This window comes from Rhinolophus sinicus, linkage group LG07 (assembly GCF_036562045.2).
Source record: "Rhinolophus sinicus isolate RSC01 linkage group LG07, ASM3656204v1, whole genome shotgun sequence".
NCBI classification, from domain to species: Eukaryota; Metazoa; Chordata; class Mammalia; order Chiroptera; family Rhinolophidae; genus Rhinolophus; species Rhinolophus sinicus.
Window position 1 is genome coordinate 47,322,419 of NC_133757.1, and position 19,738 is coordinate 47,342,156.

Genomic DNA, 19,738 nt, shown 5'->3' on the forward strand with positions numbered 1-19,738 from the left:
TCCTAGCTTTCTCTGGGCATGACCTTGAGGTCAGGGGTTGGGAGAAAGGAGACAGCACCAAGGCCCGCTTGGGCAAGCACCTGAACAGGTATATCTCCCAGAGTAAAGGAGAGAAAGTCCTGCACTGATCTAGCCAGACTACCACAGCTGGTGTGCCCCGCTGTGGACAACCAATTGGGATTGAGAGCTGGAGCCACAGATACCTGGGAAGCTGAAGCATAACTTTCCCTATCGTAGGGACCTGTGAACTCAGCCAGGTATGAGGAAGGGTCTGGCAACTATTCCAGAGAAACTGGCAGCTTTGTCTCCTCTTTTTTTTCCGGCTCCCTGGGTTCTCTTTGGCCCTTTGTTATCAGATTGGGCTCATCTCAGGGATGGAGCAGAGGCTGGTGTCTGGGGACAAGAGAATGAGTCCCCACCTTCTAGGGGGACTGAGGGAAGCCCAGAGCTGCTATCTCAGTGTTATAAGATGCTGGCTTCATGTTATGAGAACCAGGCTGGCATTGGTTCCATCTGGGTTGCCAGTAGCGGGCCTCCCCAGCCTTGGGCCTCAGCAGCTGATATGGAAGCAATGGAAGCTGGCACCTGCAGGAAACCAGGACATCTCCATCCTAGAGGCCTAATGGGAGGTTCCAGCTGCTGCCCCTTCCCCCCTCCCTCCTCTTCCTGCTCCTCCGGGCTCCCTTCCTGTGGAAGCTGCTGCTACATGCCCACCCCCCTTTGACTCCCGCATTCATTTATAAGCTCTCTAAATGCCTCTGCTGAGAGGGGTGATATGGAGGCTTCCCGTATCTTTAAAACTAGATTTAAAAGAAAGAACTAGATAGGACTGTTCTTTGTAGCTTGAATCTGGTGGCTTAAACAACATGCTTTGAAAATCCTGTGGCCTTTGATGTTTGCTTACTCTTTGCTTAATTTAGCTCGGGCCACGTGGCCTCTGAGGCCTTGCCAGGCATTTGTGAAAGGTGGTTTTCTAGTCCTTGTTGGAGCTGCCCCTGGCTGGCATGACCTGGTTTAGAGCAGGGCGGGGGTGGCCCTGGGAGCAGCGGAGGAAGCCAGAATTCTCTCTTCCCAGCCGCGCTCCACAAGGCTCATGCCCTGAGTGGCTCCCGGTCCTTCAGATGTAAGAACACAGCAGAGCGTGTCACAGTCATTCATGAGCCACACAACCTGCCTGCCTACGGAGTTTCTCTCACAGACACACGCACACCCCACCCCCTGCAGCACAGCTTAGGGACCACTCAACTGTCCTACACGACTCTCTAGTACACACACACGCACAATGCAAGAGGCAGTGCACACACATACACAGTGCCAGGGGCAGTGCACACACACACACACACACACACACAATGCCAGAGGCAGTGCACACACACACACACACACACAATGCCAGAGGCAGTGCACACACACACACACACACACACACACACACACAGTGCCAGGGGCAGTGCACACACACACACACACACACACACAATGCCAGAGGCAGTGCACACACACACACACACACACACACACAGAATGCCAGGGGCAGTGCGCACACACACACACAATGCCAGAGGCAGTGCACACACAGACACACACACAGTGCCAGAGGCCGTGCACACACACACACACACACACACAATGCCAGGGCAGTGCACACACACACACAATGCCAGGGGCAGTGCACACACACACACACACAATGTCAGAGGCAGTGCGCACACACACACACACACATAATGCCAGAGGCAGTGCACACACACACACACAATGTCAGAGGCAGTGCACACACACACACAATGCCAGGGGCAGTGTGCACACACACGCACACACACAATGCCAGGGGCAGTGCACACACACAGACACACACACAGTGCCAGAGGCCGTACACACACACACACACACACACACACACACACAATGCCAGGGCAGTGCACACACACACACAATGCCAGGGGCAGTGCACACACACACACACACACACAATGTCAGAGGCAGTGCGCGCACACACACACACACACACACACATAATGCCAGAGGCAGTGCACACACACACACACACAATGTCAGAGGCAGTGCACACACACACACAATGCCAGGGGCAGTGTGCACACACACACACACACAATGCCAGAGGCCGTGCACACATACACACAATGCAAGGGGCAGTGCACACACACACACACACACACACACACAATGCCAGAGGCAGTGCACACACAGACAGTGCCAGAGGCCGTGCACACACACACACAATGTCAGAGGCAGTGCACCCCCCACACACACACACACAATGTCAGAGGCAGTGCACACACACATGCACACACAATGCCAGAGGCAGTACACACACACACACACACACATAGACACAATGCCGGGGCAGTGCACACACACACACAATGCTGGGGCAGTGCACACACACACACAATGCCAGAGGCTGTGCACACACATAAGAGCCAGCATGACCCAAAGAGGTCCCTGATGGGAACGGGGGCAGCTGCCACGCACGGAGCCTGGGATCATCTGTTCTTCCTGCCCATTTCAAGAGGCCTCCAGCGAGGCCTCCCGTCCCCACAGGGGCCCAGCTCAGCTTACAGATGGACGGTCTGATGTTCACAGAGGCCTCTTGGAGTTAGTGGCTTTGGAAAGTACTGAGACTGAGATGGTTTGGGGAGAGAGGTCAGGGCTGCTCGCCAAAGAGGGAGGGAGACTTTCCTCACTGGACCACTCGGCGTGCCCTCTGCTGACCCTGCCCGGGGCCTCCTGCCCTCATCCTTCCCATCCCACCATCTCCAAATAGCACATGACCCAGCGGAGGGCTGGGGGGGGGGCGTCAGTGGGCTGATGTAGGTGCAAAGGGCCTTGGTAGCTCAGAACTGTGTCTGCAGTGCCCCGAGAGTGGAAGGAAACCAGCCGGCACACAGCCTTAGACATGTCCCTGCACCTGGCATCACCTGCCTGCACCACAGCTCAGCCAAGGGCCCCCTGCAGCAGGCCATCCAATGCCATGAGCTCATTCCCTGCCCTACCTTGGGTGGCAGACTGGCCCCACTCCAGTGTCCTGTTTCTTAGACACCCCAACCATGTCCCAGCTGGATGGCCTGTGCCTTCATCACCCAGAGGAGCAGGCACCCGAGGTTGGAAAGGTTTCGTGACCTGGGGGCCTCTGGGAAAGGTGGGCCTGAGCTCAGGCAGTCCCTGCTCTGCCCAGGCTGCATGGCCAGCGAACAGCTATTCTACCAGCCCCTGGCCCGGAATCCAGCGCCAGACCTGGGCAGGGCTAAGGGCAGGTGAGTACTGAGGCTTTCGCGTGGGAGAGGGCCTGGCCCAGGCCTCCTGAGGTGGCCGTGCCGCCTTCCTCAGCTCCCAGCTCTGCTCCAGAGCGGCTGTTTATCATGAGCAGAGGTTTTCCTTCTGGCCAGAGCCAGTCCCCTCATTACCTTGGCCTTGAGCAGTGTGTCCGGAAGGACTTGGCCAGTGTGTCCTTTGTACCTGTCTTTCTGGTCCTGGAGATGGATTGGGAGATGGCCTCAAACAACCTTGGCTTCTTATCTCGGCTTCTTAAAGTATATCAGGCTGAGAGCTTGACACCTGGATTCTAGTATCTCTCTGCCAGTGACCAGCAGGGTGACCTTGGACAAGTCATATAGCCTCTCGGGCTGCAGGGTGTTTGTGAGGGGTCCCAGCCCAGGGGCCGGCTCTTGCTCCGGATGCTGCCCCCACTGCAGTATGTCTTTTGGGCAAGACGTGGGGCTTTGGCTTCCCCTGGGATTAGCCATTTTCAGCTCATGACATGATGGGTATGAAGTGATACCATAGGGTTTGTGTCTCCCAGAAAAAGAGAAAAAGATCTGCACTACTAAGACAAGACCTACTCTGTCATCCTGCTAGGCATCTTTGTAGCTTTATTTAAATCTCAAAGCCCTATGAGGCAGCGAGTTGCCCTCCCCACTTTGCAGGTAAGGAAATGGAGGCTTGGATCTTAAATGAAGTGCCTGAGGCCTGGTTGGTATGTGGGCTGTTCTTGACCATGAGGTTTGACAACCCCACTCCGCCCAGTCTTTGATCCCTGGAAGGTGTCTTAAAGATAGGCCTTCAGGGTCAATTCACAAGTGGGAAACTGAGGCCCAGAATGGAGAAGTAGCTGTACCAGGGCCTGCAGTGGCAGGACTGGGCCTGGAACCCAGGGCCGGGTTGTCCCAGTGTAGCCGCGGGCGCCTCCCCCAGGGATTGTCTGGCTCCAGAGCCGAGAATGCCCGCTTTGTGCCAGCACAATCTCTGATGATACGCGGCCTCCTGCTCTGAAAGCCCCGATTGTCACCGTGAGCGTGGAGCTGGGCTGCCCACATTCTCGCCCCCGTCCTTCCCGTTGTGGAGGCTTTTGTGCTCCTGGAGCTCAGCACAACAGCCAGGCTGTTGATCCAGAAGGCCCAGCATGACTGGGAGAGGGCAGCATGCCAGAGCTCTCCGCGGTGGGGGTTGTCCCAGCCCGAGCTGGGTTGGGGGCCTGTTCGTCTGGCCCATGCGGGAAGTCAGAACATCTGATTGCCAGTCCTGGCTGGGCCCCTAAGCAGTCTGCTCTGTGACCTGGGGACAGTCAGGCCCCCTCTCTGGCCTCAGTTTCCAAGGGAAGAGGGGAGAAGAGGCCTAGAGGGCAAGGGCCTGTCTTTGGGTGGCAGAAGGAACACCAGGCCGGGAACAGGACAGCTTAGTGCCATCCTGGCATGGCTGCTTTGGAGCTTTGCTGCTCCCCCACAAGACAGGGCCTCACTATCTTGGGGCCTGAGTTCTCTGATCTGTAAAGGAAATGGGGGTGAATCACTCCTGCTTGGACATGGCAGAGGGCCTCAGGCATTAGATGGACATTGGGGCAGGGAGGTCGTGGATATTCAGGCTGGGAAAGGAGGGGGTGCTCCGTGCAGGCAGGGGTGGGGGCTACCTGGGCACTGGGCACTCTGTCCCAATCGGGACTTCTAGCAAATCTCGGGGTGGACTCTGGGGGGGCGGGGAGAAGGTCGTGGTCCTCTTCTATTGTAATTTTTCTCTGTCGAAACAGACCATCGACTTTCTGAATGATAACATCCGCCGAGGCATCGAGAACTACTACGATGATCTGGATTTCAAGAACATCATGGACTTTGTCCAGAAGAAGGTGAGTCGGGCTCTGGGCTCGGAGACATGCTTCCCATACCCTTTGTCCGCCACTCGGAGCTCTGCTCAAGAGGGTGAGGGTGAGGGCTCACATGGCTCCTCCATTCCCAGAGCAGGTGGCTGGCCAAGTGGGGAGGCAAGGGTGGGCCATGCACGTCCGCCAAGGAGGTGCCTGACCTTCTCAAGCAGCCCTCTGCCCACACACCTGGCCCAGAATGTCCTTGCCCTTTGTCCCTCTCCAGTTACATGGACCCTCCCCTCCTCAAACAAAAGAACAAGGTCACCTAACAGGGCCCCAGGGTGCCCTGGCCAATGGGCAAGGATCCTCCTCCCTTGAGATGGGAGTGACCTCTAAGCTTCCCCGTTCACGACGCCCCTTCTGCCAAGTCCCTTCAGTGGTGGAGAGCTCACTCCCTGCCCGTCACGGGCAGCCCTGCTGAGGACAGTCTTCTCCCCGATTCCATTTCCCTGCATGGGGCGGGGGGGAACAGAACACGATTGCTCCTTGTCTTCCATGACCCATGTGATGATGGCACTATGTGGTGCCGACCTTCTTCCCCAAGGGCGACCCTCGTCTGTTAGTGCAATGGTAGCAGTTGCAGGGCCAGCCACTGCCCTCGGTGGCTTCTACACATCAGTCTCATTTAGTCCTGAGCCTCAGGTTCCTCATCTGCGTTGGGGGGATGTCAATGGTGCCTCCTTGGCGTCATGGTGAGGTTGCCTTGACCTAATTCGGAATGCTTGGAGCAGTGCCAGATGTGCGGTACGACCCCAGCTGTAAGTGTCAGCTACGGTGATGATTGTCCTCGTGTCCTCCTAGGTGAGGGCAAGCAGAGCTTGAGGGCTGCGGCCCCACTTAGCCCTGGCAGCCCTTCCGGGGACATGACCTTGGGGGGCATCAGCTGGCCTGGTCCCCCATGCTAACCCTCAGTGGGGACCAATATCTCACCGCACCCAGGGCCACCCAGGGCCACCCGCAGTGGCCACTCCCTTGGCTCAGGCCTTTGCTTTAGTCACAACAGGTGCAGCCTCTGGGAGGCTCTTCTCTGCCAGGGAGGTGCCTGCCAGCTCTGGCTGTTGGGTGGAGCACCATGTTTTTACTGGAACCAGCCCTCAGCTGGCTTGGAGATGTCATTTCTCCCAGGGTGGGATGGGGTTGTGGTGATTCAAGCTTGTTGCCAGGCCCTGTGCTGGGTGCATGATGCACGGTCTCTCTGTCATCCTCAGCTCAGCTGTGCAAAGCTGGCATTCTCCTTCCTGCTTTCCAGATGAGGATCTGAGGCTCAGAGAGGCTGATCGACTTGCCCAGTCACACAGCTAGGGGTGGTAGTGTGAAGATTTAAACTCGGGTCTGTCTGATTGCTAGGCAAATGACCTTTGCACTGTACCACAGAGAACCACTCCCAGGTCCTCAAACCTAATAGCCTAAAGGGCGCTGTAGGGACAGTGGAAGGGTGTCTGATTTGTGTTTCTACCAGGACTCCCAACCGTATCACTCCCCTGCACCCCCTTAACTCACCCCCTCTACTCTCCTCATTCTGCTCTAGACACGCTGGCCTCCGCACCTGCTGCTGAGGTACAACCTGCTCGTTTCTGCACGGCACCTGTGCACATGTTGCCCTTCCTGTTGTTTGTGTTTCAGATTCAATGCCGTCTCCTCAGCAGCCTTTCCTGACCTCCTCTCCTAAAGCTGCCCCTCCCCTCTCCCTTCCCCTGTGTCTCTGTATTCCTGGCACACAGCACTACCTCACCGACCTTTTCATGTCGTGCTTACACCTGTTTCCCGCCACTGGAACGTGCCCCATGTGGGCAGGGCCCGTGTTGCTCTGCTCACCCTCTCTCTCTAGTACCCAGAACAGTACCTGGCACACACCGCACCCTACTAGACTACTACTGTCCCCAGGCGTTGGCACCACTACAAGGGGAGCTGCAGGGAGCTGCTACGCTAAGGGGAAAATGACTCCAGCCTTACCATTGCTCAGTCCTGAGCCCAGGGCAGGAAAGGAGGGGGTGTGTGCCCCTTTGCTGAGGGCAGCACTGTGGCCGGGGAGGAGCAGGTCAGTGTGGTGCAGGGGCCACTGGGTTGTGGGGCTTCCATAGAAGCCTCGTCTCCGGGACCTTAAAGACCAGCTTCTCTGGTCCAACACCTGCACTGGGGACGTGAAGGTGGAATCCACTTGTCCAGGAGGGACTTTGCCTTACAGTGTTTAGTCACCACCCCAATGGTCCACCAAGAGGCTTCCCAGCCTAGGCTTGTATGCCTTTCCAGGGGCGGGTTGCTCACTACTTCATGCTTCTTGTGGAGAGCTCCGACCAGACCTGTGTGGCCTCGTGTGCTCCCTGTGGCTCCCCCCACCAGGGTGAGCCACGTCATACATTACATGAGCATATCTCCTGCCAGGGCCCCCTCCCGCTGTCCCGGGGCCTCGGCAGTGACAGAAGCTCCCTTTCCTGCTTGCTTCCTCTCTCAGTTTAAGTGCTGTGGCGGAGAAGACTACAAAGACTGGAGCAAAAACCAGTATCACGACTGCAACGCCCCCGGACCTCTGGCTTGCGGGGTGCCCTACACCTGCTGCATCAGAAACACGGTACCCACTGCTCCTGGGGCCACCCCAGCTGGTCATGAGCCTTTCTCGTCTTTCAGGACACGGGTGGGGTGGGTGGGTGGAGTAGGTAGCAGGTGATGGTCGTTGCCAAGGCTTCCTGGGCCTCAAGGGCTACCGGAAGGGGTAAACTTGGGGGTGGGGGTAGGGAGCCTTCTCTTTATTAGGAGTAGTAGTTAACACCTATTGAGCACTCACCATGAGCAGGCCTGTTCTAGGTTCCTTAGGTGTGGTAACTCATTTAGTCCTTTCAACAAGCCTGTGAGGTAGGTATTATTATTTTACCCACTGTACAGATGAAGAAACTGAGGCATCAAAAGGTTAGATGCCTTGCTCCAGGATGATAGGGCTGGGAGGAAATGCAGGCAGCCATCATCAGAGCTGTGCTCTGAACTACCGGACAGAACAGGCGAGGAGCAGGAGAGGGTTCCAGGCCGGGGGCTTAGCAGGGCAGCTGGCTCTGCAGGCTTTGCTGGGGGGTCAGAGCAGGGCCTACGCTCGGGGCCTTGCCAGTACACACTGGAGCTGAGGGCCTGGTGGTCATCAGTAACAAGGCATGTGGAAGGGGTCTGATGATACAAATGCCAGCCTCCCCCTCTCCCTAGCAGGGCCCTGTCAGCTCTGTCACCCACTTCGCCACTTGGGAGGCTGTCCTGTGCAGTCACTACTTACGAATAAGAAGCTCCGTCCATCCTCTGTGTTTGACTAATGCATCCCAAACCTGCCTAGTTTCTGGACTGGAATGAGGCAGAGAGCTTTGCAATTACTCATACTCTGAATAGTCATGGAAAATTTCTCTTCTGACGTCTCCACCATTCTGTGCCCACGGCAGGATTCTGTAAACTGAGTAGCTGCTGGGGGTGGGGAGAGGGGAGTCTTGCCCATGAGTCAGAGGCCAGTGCCAAGTGTACTAGCCCTAAAAAGGCTGGGCCAGGAGGAGAGATTTGTTTGGAAATTTCAGCTGCCATTTTAGGTAGCTCTCTGGGCAGGGGGAGTGCTGGGGAAGAGCCCAGGGCTTTCAGAGAGGCCTGTGAGGGACAATCCTGAACCTTGTCACCCAAGGCAGTGGTACCTGAATGCCCAAGCTGAGATGCGGAAGCCTGGCTTGTATTCATTCATTCAACAAATATTTATTGAAGACCTACCATGTGCCAGACATGTTTCTAGATTCTGGGGGTACAGCAAACACACAAGAGAACTCTCTGCCTGCATGGAGCTTATGTTTTAGTGAGGGAAAACTGAGAAAATAAATAAGTGAAAGAGAGAGTATGTTAGAAGGTGATAAATGCTAAGGATAAAAATAAAGCAGGAGCATGGAGGATTGCAATTTTAGATATTGAGAAGGTGGGTTCTTAGTAAAACCCTGAAGGAAATGAGGGAGTAAGCCATGCATGTATCTGGGGGAGGGGCATTCCTGGCAGAAAGAATAGCAAGTGCAAAGTCCCTGAAGTGGGAATTGCCCTGATGTGTTTGAGAAGCAGCACAGAGAACAGTGTGGCTGGAGCAGCGTGACTGGAGTGGAGGGTAGAATAGCAGCAGATAAAGTCAGAGAAGTCATGGGTGCCCCGAAGGTCATAATCCAGACTTTGCTGTTCCCTTGAGTGACAGGGAGTTACAGGGCTTCGGTGGCAGTGGCAGATATGACTTAGGTTTTACTAGGATCACCTTGGCTGCTGTGGGAGCAGAGGTGGCCCCAGGAAGTCGGTTAGGGGCTAGTGCAGCAGTGTAGGTGTCACAGGTCAGGCTGGGGAGCGGGCTCTGAGATGCGGATCAGTGAGCAGGAGGTTTAGTGGGAGGTAAGGGAGGGGATGGAAGCAGGGGTGGGCAGAGGGAGAAGCTGAGCTATGATGCAGGCTCAGCTGAACCTATGGGAGGATCTGTCAGAGTTGTCCCATAATGGGGCGAGGAGGCCAAGCCGTCATACCTCACACTGACAGGCATTGCGTGAGTCCAGTGTCCCCCAGGAAGGGACCAGCTGGCTCTGTTCAGCATAGAAACAGAACCAGTAGGATGCATGCATGTGTGTGTGTGTGTGTGTGTGTGTGTGTGTGTGTGTGTGAGAAAAGATTTATTATAAGGAATCGGCTCACAGAATTATGCAGGCAGCCAAGTCTGAAGAACTGCAGGGTGAGTCAGCAGGCTGGAGACCCAGGCAGAGCTGATGTTTCAGTCCAGATCTGAAGACGGTCTGACAGGAAGAGTTCTCCATTACTCAGGGGAAGGCAAGCTTTTTGTTCTATTCAGGCCTTTCACTGACTGGATGAGGCCCCCGCATCTTAGGGCGTGCAGTCTGCTTTACTCAGACTGCTGATTTAACCGTCAATACTGAAAACCACCCTCACAGAAACCCCGACGATAACGTTTGGCTAAATATCTGGGGAGCCCAAAGCGTGGTCAAGTTGACACATAACATTAAGTACGCGTGACAATCACTCAGGGGGCTGACCCCTAAGGGCTCCTGCGGCAGCAGCTGCAGGGGTTCTGGGCAGCTCCTCACCACCTCAGGCAGGAGAAGACAGAGGCTTAGAGCCAGCGGGTAGTCATGGGCGGGGCAAAACGTGGTCCGATTCTGGCTGCGTTTGGCACGTGAGCCAGCAGGATTGGCTGACATATCAGGTGTGGGAGGTAGTAGGTGAAAGTGTAAATTGAGGAGGATTCCCAGAGTTTGCCCTGCGCCGCAAGAAAGGCGGGGCTACCCTTGCTTGAGAGGGGGGACTGCAGGGACAAAGGTTGGGGGTGTCAGCAGCTCAGCGTGGACACACAGAGTTTGAGAGACCGTGATGTTCCAGTTAGATATGGGGGTCTGGTGTATGGGGGAGAGGTCCAGATTGGGAGGATAAACATGGATGCCACCAGTAGAGAAATGGGATTTAAAGCCGGCATCTGGATGGGAACACTGAGGTGGGGATGCAACTGTCACCTGGCTGGGTCATCTCTGGTTCTGTAAGACAAAGCTGTTTTGTTCGCCCTGTGTCTCCCACACCTGGATCATTTTCTCTAAAGCTAAAACAGGTATTTCCTTCCTCAGTAGAATCTGTTCCATTTGTATATGAACCTATTTATTTTACACTATCTCATCCACCCAAGGATCTGAATGAGCATACAGGAAACACATAGAATAAAAAACTAAAATTAACAATAAAATTAGGATCATGGAAAAACAAAAAACAAAAAACAAAAACAAAACAAAACAAAACAAAACAACAACAACAAAAAATATATATATATATTTATATATACACACATATATTTATTTTTTTAAATTTTTATTGGGGAACTGTGTTTTTCCAAGACCCATCAGCTCCATGTCAAGTCATTCTTTTCAGTCTAGTTGTGGAGGGCGCAGCTCACTGGCCCATTTGAGAATCGAACTGGCCACCTTGGTGTTATGAGCACCTCGCTCTAACCACTGAGCCAACTGGCCACCCGGAAAATATATTTTAAAATAGGAGCACCAGATGATGGAGAAAAATATAAACTACTGATATGTAGGCCTAAAAGGCTCACTGGAAATGAGCCTCGTGGTTGGTGGCTTAGGGCTTCCTGGCAGCCAAAGGAAAAAGGGAGATATAGTCTGTTACTGTTCAACAGAAGAAAACACACCAGTTCTTTAGGGAAAGTTATTTTTTTCCTCTTGCTCTTGGTTTTAAAAGAAATATCTTATACCAGGCTTTCTATAGAGGATTTGGGTGGGATTTGTCCCTCCCCTTAGTAAAGGAGAATTTTTCCTACCCGACCTACTGCCTTCAGACTTGAACTGAAACATTAGCTCTTTCTGGGTCTCAAGCCTGCTAACCTTAAGACAGGAACTTTACCATCAGCTCTCTTGGTTCTCTATAGAGGATTTGGAGCAGCAGAGCTGCACCTCAGCTTGTAAAATTTGGGTGTACTAAGGGTGTCCCTAAGATCTGGTGGTGTAAAGGGCGGTTTGCTTCTACATTAAATGGCTGTAGACTGCTGGGCCTGTTGAGATCTTGTGTCTAATTCTAGTCGATATCCACTTGTTATTGGCTACCCCTTGGGGGCCTATCCTTGAAGTCCCCTCTCCCCCTTCCCATTAACTGCTCAGATCCCAGATAACCCAGCTCATCAGTCCTGGGTCAGGGTGAAAGGAAGCACACATGAGTAACCCTTGTGAATTTTGCTGTATTGACCTTTTGGCTGCTCAAGAGTTTTTCTGATGTGCTGCCTTGCGGCCCTGTGCCAGATGGAAGAGGCCGCTGCACAGCTAGTCTTGGGGCCCGTGAACCCTCAGCGGAGCCTCTATAGAATATCGATTCTGTGGTCTGACCCAGGCAGGCTTTACCTTTGGAACGACCATGGATGCATCTTAAACCACTTCCCCACCCTTGGAGGGTAGCTCTCCCAGAAGGAGAAGGCAAGTCCCTCTGTGACCTAGGGAAGGGATCTGGGTTCTATGTGTAAGGGAGGCCCCTGCCAGTTGCATGTGTGTTTCCTGAGGGTGGGAGCCAGGTCCCACTTCCAGGGCTGGAACCACAGTGAAGAGTGAAGTTACTCTTGTCACCTCCTTACATACCATATCGTTTACTTATTTATCATCTTCATTGCCTGTCTCCCTTTCTAGAATATAAATTCCATGAAGGCTAGGACTTTGTTTTGTTCCTCTATATTTCAAATATCTAGAATAGTGATTGGCACATAATAGATGTTTCATTAATATTTGTTCAGTGGATGACCGAGTGAGTGAACAAACGAGGCAGACAGCACCCGCTCCCATCATGCCTTCTCCCAGCCTGACCCTCTCCATGGGGTCCATGTTCATGGCTTGGAGGGACCAGAAACGCTGACTGACGCTAGAAGATGCTGGGTGATGCTGGGTGTCAGGGCACCTGGGCGCAGTTGAGACTGAGGGAGGTTATTTTGCCCACACACCAGGCCCTGCTATTTAGACTGATCTGGATGACGTCTGAGGTCCAGCTCTTTTGGAAGGAGAGTAGACGCCCTTCCTTGCCTTTCCAGAAGCCGGGATTGTGAACAAAGTCCCTTCAGCCAGCGTTCCTGTGCTCTTCTGTGTGCTCGGCCCTGGGATAAGCACTTCATGTGTCTATCTCACTCTATGTTCAAAACGGCCCTGTGAGGTGGGTTCACTGATCACCGTTGCTTATGGAAGTGTCTAAGGAACCTATGCAGGCATGCATGCATTCATTCACTCAACAGATACTCACTGAGTACCGCCATGTGCCAGTCCCTCAGCAGCACGCCTAAGGCTGGGCACAGAGCTTATAGGTGACAGAGCAGGATCTGGATCAGATAACGTGATGCCAGAAGCCAAACTGCCACTCGGCTGCCCTTCTGCATCACTGCTGGCACCGCGGCACCCTCATCCCACAGCAGCTTTCCCTGAGTCATGGAGGGATGGGCCTGGGGCATCTAGCTTTCTCTCACCTCATAGGAGAAGAAGGTTACACAGGATCACAAGCCTAGTGGGAAGTACTTCTGCAGTCCTGTGACTTATGCTTGCTGGAAGGGGTTTGTTGGGGGCCAGGACCAACCACAGGTTTTCCCTGTACCTAGATTTATCAGCAGCTGGGCATTGCTGAGAGCAACTCTCTTCCCAGGAAGGAATTTGGGTGGCATTTCCACTGGTGGGGTCTGCCAGGGCAGGGAGTGTGGATAGAGGTCCTGGCCTTGCCCTCAGGTAAACCACTGTTGGCCAGGGTCCTGGCTGTGGTCTGAGGTTTTCCTTCAGAAGAGCCGGTGGTGCAGGAAGAGCCTAGCCCCACCTCTGAGACAGTGCATCATCGCGTGAGCAGAGCCGTGCCTCTGGGGAGGCCGCAGAGGGGGAGCCTGGGTGGCACACTTTTCTCTGGGTTCCGAGGCTGCGGCTGGTGGAGGAGTGTGGTCCCCTCCCAAGGGCCACGGAACTAGCATTCCCACCTTTCCTCCCTGGGCATGTCTTGGGTGGGGGGAGGCAGACTCAAGCCAGACAGCCTGGGTGGGAATCTCAGCCCCATCCTTACTGGAAAGTTCTGTGCCTCAGTTCTTTCATTCATAAAATGGAGAGAATTAATAGTATCTTTGACAATAAGCACCATATGTTAGCTAATACACCTTTCTGTTTTAGGCAGACGTTGTCAACACCATGTGTGGCTACAGAACTATTGACAAGGAGGTAATGTCTTTGAAATCTCTTTCTTCCAGAAAGGTTGCTTTTCCTGTCCCATCCCCAGGGTGATTGTGGGGGGGAGGGTCCTAGGGGTGGGACTCCTGGCTGCTGAGATTTCCCAACATTCCTGTCTATGAACAGGAGCCAGGACTGCCAGGATTTCCCACGCCTACTAGACTCAGAAGGGCTCAAGGAGCCAAGACCCCCCAGGCTGGGAGCGGTTGCCTGCCAGGGTTTGCTGGGCACCTGCTGTGGGCTTGTCTGTGAGGAATATGCCCCTGTGCCCAGCATGCCCAGCACCAACCTGCCTCTGCTCACACTGGCTGCCTGAGCCTGGGACCCAGGAGTCCCTGGAGGACAGAGAGCCCTCTGGGGGCTCCTCCCTGGGTCAGCTTCCTGGGCAACTCCCCTGAACTAGGAGAGAAACTGTGGTGGTGCTGAGAAGCGCTAAAAATTAGGATGACTTGAGATGCCTCTGAGTAGTGAGTCCCAGCCCAGCAGTAGCAGTACCCCTTCAGGAACTTGTCCGAAATGCACGTTCTTGGGGGGAGGCCCAGCGGGTGAATCTGACACATTTAAGTTGGAGGGCCATAGACCCACAGCGGTTCTCAAGCCAGCAGACGCCATGGCCAGTTTTGTAGTAAACACTTGGTAATCCCCTACTTATTATCCCAAAATGAAATTCACAGATAATTTAACCTACCTACATACACAATTTCAAAACAAATAACATAATGATCTAACTGAGATGAAAAGAGAAACAAAACAATTTATAACCATATAACGTATTTCAACACGTAAATGCCCAGGACACTAGATAGATACAGCCGAAGACACTGCATTCAGTCAGGTGCTGGCAGCTGCTACCAGGAGGGGTGTTATGTTGACAACTTATATACCATGGGCGTGATTTTTGCAGTTGACATGGTTTGTTAAAAATGGTGACCAATTCTTGATAAAGTTCTGAACAAAATAAAGTAGAATGATTTCTTAATTTACATGGTAGTTTTTCTGCAAAATTCAGTGTGTAGTAAAACCACACAGAACACACTCTGGTTTTTTATATGTGCCTGGAGTTAGGTTTTTAGACAACTATGGATAGGTTTTCACCCACACAAATGCCTGGACGACGTCTGAGAGGCAGGCAGGCAGAGAAACTGTCGGTGAAGTAGGATTACCCTTAGCTCTGAAGTCTCTCAGTCCCCAACCCCAATCACTGTGACAACTAGAAGTGTCACTACAGCGTTCCCAGTCCTCTCTAGGGAACAGTACTGCCCATTGAGACCCAGTGGCCTAGAATCACCTTCTCACGTTGCCTGTGAGAAACTGAGGTCCAGAGAGGTTAAGGGAGCGCGAATGTGTGGCAGAGCGGGGACGGGGGCCCTGCCAGGCAGGTGCTCAGCCGCCTCCTCGTGTGCAGCGCCTCAGCGTCCAGAACGTGATTTACGTGCGGGGCTGCACCAACGCCGTGCTCATCTGGTTCATGGACAACTATACCATCATGGCGGGCCTCCTGCTGGGCATCTTGCTCCCCCAGGTGGGCTGGCCCCCTCCTCTCAGGGAGGGGTGGTGGGTAGGCTGTGGTTCCAGTAGTGTGGCTAGTGATTACAGGGGGTGCACAGGAGGTCCAAAGGGGCGGGTGGAGAAGGCTCTTGTGCCAGCAACCTGGGCTCACCCTGGGAGGGCTGGAAGGAGAGGGTGAGTGGCCGTATCATTGCTTGGAAAGCTCTTCTGAGTGCTTCACAAGCACTGCCTCCTTCCGTTCTGTGAGGGAGGTGCTATTATCATGCCCATTTCACAGAAGAGGGAACTGAGAGGCTCGGCAAGGTTAAGTGACTTGCCCAAGACCCCATAGATGGTGAGTGGCATAGCTGGGGTGGAGACAGGAATCCCAGAATGGAGGCACCTCTGCTGATGGGGCACAGGGAGGGTCTCAGGGATTTCCTGGGAGGGCTGAGGAGGGCCCAGGCTAGGGCTGCTTGGGCAGTGAGGGTGCTGGGGAGAAGCCTGTGCTCGGGATTTTCCAGGTCACCGGTGCCATGAGCACTCCTGACTGTCTGGCTGAGTCTCTGGAAACTGGGGACGGCCAGAGAGGGCTGCCCGTATCCCCAGCAGGCTCACCCACCCTGCCCCTTCTCCTCAGTTCCTTGGAGTGCTGCTGACGTTCCTGTATATCACCCGGGTGGAGGATATCATCTCGGAGTTCTCTGTCCCCGACGGGCCCCTGATGTCTGGAGCCAAGGCCAGCGTGGAAGCAGCAGGCACGGGATGCTGCATGTGCTACCCCAGTTAGGGCCGGCCTGGGGCGGCAGCTCCAGCAGGACTGTGCCAGGATCGCACCACGTCATGTGGGTTGGACACGACCGTGGCTCCGCTCCCCACACTCAGCGCTGACCAAAGTCCAGGCTGTGTTTGCTCTGGTGGCTGGCTCAGGCCTCCCATGGCCACTGCCTCCCTGGAGGGCAGAGCCTGAGGCCCTCCCCAGCTCTGGGGCTGTGTGTGCCCACACTGCTGGGCGTGGGGAACAAGGGCGGCCCTTCCCCAGGCCTGGGCTGCCACCGGGGACGGCCAACTCAGCACTCAGCTCAGGGCGCTTCGTTTCTGGCAGTGCCTTGGCTTCTGGTGTTCATGCCCCGCTGCGGGCAGTTTTATCGTGATTTGTAAGCGGGGAGAGATGAGAGCATGTGTGCCTCATGGTGAAGGAAGGGAGGGGTGCATCCCCTGGGGCCCCAGTCCCTCCGCCATGCCCCAGGTGTGAGGGGGGCCCATTTCCCAGCCTCCAGGTGCCTTGAGCCCTCCCCAAGGGCTGCTGTTTTGCTGACTCTGGGGGTTTTTTTTGGTTTTTTTTTTACGTGATTTTGTAACATTCTTTTTGTACAGAGTTAACAGGAATTTCTGACTAATCAAAGCTGGGTGTTTCCCCATGGTCTCCACTCTTGCCCCTCCAAACCAGTTTATGAATCAAACAATAAAGACTTGAGTTTTTGTTTTTTGTCTTTTCTTTGTGCTCTTTGGGTGGGGAGGGGGTGCAGAAGCCCTGAACATGGGTTTGTCAGCCCCTTGTTGGTGCAGAATTCAAGGCGTCCACCCTGGGGCAAAGATTTGGAACAGTTTGGGACTCTGAGACCGAGAAGGACCTGCAGCTGGCCCAAGGCTGCCTGCTCCCGGTTTGGAATAGCCTCTCCTGTTCTTTGGTGTTGCTACTTAAGGAAGTGGATTTTCCCAGCTGTGCTTGGGGGTTGGGCCTGGAGCCTGCCCTTCCTGCTAGGAATTCGCTTGTGGGAAACCTCAGGGGAGGAGGCAGAGATGACAACACCTATTTTACAGACTAGGAAACTACGACCAAGCCACCATGGCATGAAGCTTCTCCTCCAGAAAGTGAGACAAAGGGGAACTAGGAAAGTCAGAGGTCCGAGAAGGAGCAGTGCCCAAAAATTACCCCAGGTTTTAGAACCAGAGCCACCCGCCCTCCTTCACTAAGCAGCTCATTGTTCCGAGGTGGACAGTACTTAATGCCAAGCAAAACTTGGTGCTGATTGCCCCCTGCTGGAGACAGCAAGACCTGCATGGATCAGTCCACCCAAGGCTTCCTGCCCAAAGACTTGAGTTCTAGATTTTCTATGAGGTTCTTAGTAGCCAGGGCATTAGAAATCAAACAGCAAGAGTCCCAGACCTGAAGAACTTACTCTAAGGGTGTTAAGGGAAATACCCATCACACTCAGGAGTTATGTGGTCAGATGCTTGGTCTGCCGTGTATGCAAGCCGGAGTTGTCTGATGTGTAAGAAAGAGCAGGATTTTCAAAAGGATAGAATAATGCAACAACAGCAAACACATCAGCGAGCATACTTTGTGTCTAAAGTTGTACTTGTCTAAACATTTTACAGGTATTAATTCCTTTAACCCTTCTAACTGTATGTGGTGATTCATATCTTCATTTTATTGATGGAGAAACTGAGGCACAGAGCAGTTAAGTGACTTGCCCAAGACACATGGCTGGTAACTGACAAAGCCATGATGTGAACTCAGGTAGACTCTCCTGGGGCACTCAGCCCCTCTGCTCTATTGCCTCTGTTGCCTCATGTGGACACATGGTATTAGGTGTGCAAAACCAGGGACAGCTGCAGCCCCTCTTGCAGCTGTCTTTGTGGGGTGGCCACTGGAGCCTCTGCCTGGTCCCCATTTTGACCTCTGGATACAAGGCCAGGTCAAACTCTGTGTCTGGCTAATGGCCTCCTGGCTCTCTGGCTCTGGCTCTGGTCTAACGATGCGCTCTGTGTTCAGATGGGAGCAGGATACAGAGGCAGCAAGGGGGCTTGGGACTGCACTGAGTCTATTTATCCAAAGTCATGTTACCCTGGAACCTGGAAACCTCTGGTCACCTTGTCCCCTTCTACCTCTCACACTGCTGTTTAGGTGGACCAGGGATCAGAGGTTGGTGCCCTCATATGGCTGAGTGCCAGCGTTCACTTTTCTTTTTGTCCAAACCTCATTCACTAACCTCTCCAGAAAGGAAACGGAGCACATAGAGAGGACTGTTTTAGTCCTGTGGTTGGGGTACCGCTCCTATTGCATCCATTTGTGCTTAAAAGCCAATGACATCATCTTGACCCACAAGGATGGAAGAAGGACTCCAAACTAGTCCTCGTCCCACACCATGGCACACATAGGAAATGACGGTATCAGTGCTTCCCACAGGATTTGTGAAACTAGAGGAGATTTGTGGGCTTTGATTTTGTACCTGTTTGTTGTTACGTCATTGTCATGCAGGGTGGCCTGCGGGGTCTCTGCTCCCGCTCCCCACATAAGAACGCAGGACATGGTGAGACCAAAAAGGAACACCCACGGAGCCATAGGTAGGGGAGTCATACCACTATATTCTGGCTGGCGGCATCCACCTCTCTGCAATCCGCGCTTGCTAGCTCAGCCGCCATCTTCTTGCTAGTCCCCATTCACTGTTAGCATAGCCACAGCAGTTATATTAGTGGCCAATGGCTCACTGGTTACAGCTGACGGCCAACTAGCCACAGCCGATGGCCATCCAATCACAGTTGATGGCCATTTACTACCTGAGCCAGCACCTTTCTATATGAGGCCGAGAGCCTGGAAACTGCCCTCTGGCGCTCTGTCCCCACAGTCATTATAAGAAAAAAAACAGTAAAATGCATTAAGGCAGACTGGCTTCATATAAAAATTCCAAATACAATATCCCCCAAACTTATTTTTTAACATAAACTAGTATACTCAACGTAAACTGCACACATTTAGAGTGACAAATATATCATTAATGAAACCATCACCGCAATCATGATAATGAGCATACCCATCACAGTAAATATGTTCCTCTTGTCCTCAGTGATTCCTGCTTTGAGGCCTCCCCATTCTGCGGCAACCATGGGTCTGCTTTCTGTCTTTTTAAACTACTTTGTATTATCTAAAACTTTATATGAGTGGACTCGTACAGTAGATGCTCTGCTTTTTGTCTGGCTCTTTCACTTAAGTATTTTGATTCATTTTGCAGCATGCATGTATCAGTAGTCCATTTCTTTTTATTTCTGAGTAGTATTTCAGTGTATGGATGTACTATAGCTTATTTATCCATTCACCTATTGATGGACATTTGTATTGTTTTTGTTTGTTATTGTTATTACCAATAAAGCTGCTGTGAACATTTGTGTGCATGTCTTTAATAGACATAACTATTTCCACTGACTCTATGGTCCTCCATAATCTGAATGTTCATGCTTAATCAATGAGATTATTATTATTATTTCACAGTCATTTCTGATTTAAAAAAAAAACATGAAAAAAATAGACATATACTGTTGACCCTTGAGCAACACAGGGGTTAGGGGTGCCAATCCCTCCACT

At 53.1% G+C, this 19,738-nt stretch overlaps 1 protein-coding gene across 2 annotated transcripts in view; it reads left to right on the forward strand.

The window, feature by feature from the left end:
- Positions 1 to 16,854, forward strand: part of TSPAN15 (tetraspanin 15) — an 84,168-nt gene extending 67,314 nt beyond the window's left edge. For both annotated transcript variants that reach the window (XM_019731724.2, XM_019731722.2), the window contains exons 4-8: positions 5,045 to 5,140; positions 7,611 to 7,727; positions 13,828 to 13,875; positions 15,290 to 15,406; positions 16,013 to 16,854. In XM_019731724.2, the coding sequence (XP_019587283.2) occupies positions 5,045 to 5,140; positions 7,611 to 7,727; positions 13,828 to 13,875; positions 15,290 to 15,406; positions 16,013 to 16,162 (528 nt within the window). In that variant the 3' untranslated portion in view covers positions 16,163 to 16,854. The remainder of the gene's footprint in view (positions 1 to 5,044; positions 5,141 to 7,610; positions 7,728 to 13,827; positions 13,876 to 15,289; positions 15,407 to 16,012) is intronic.
- The last annotated feature ends 2,884 nt before the right edge of the window (positions 16,855 to 19,738 follow it).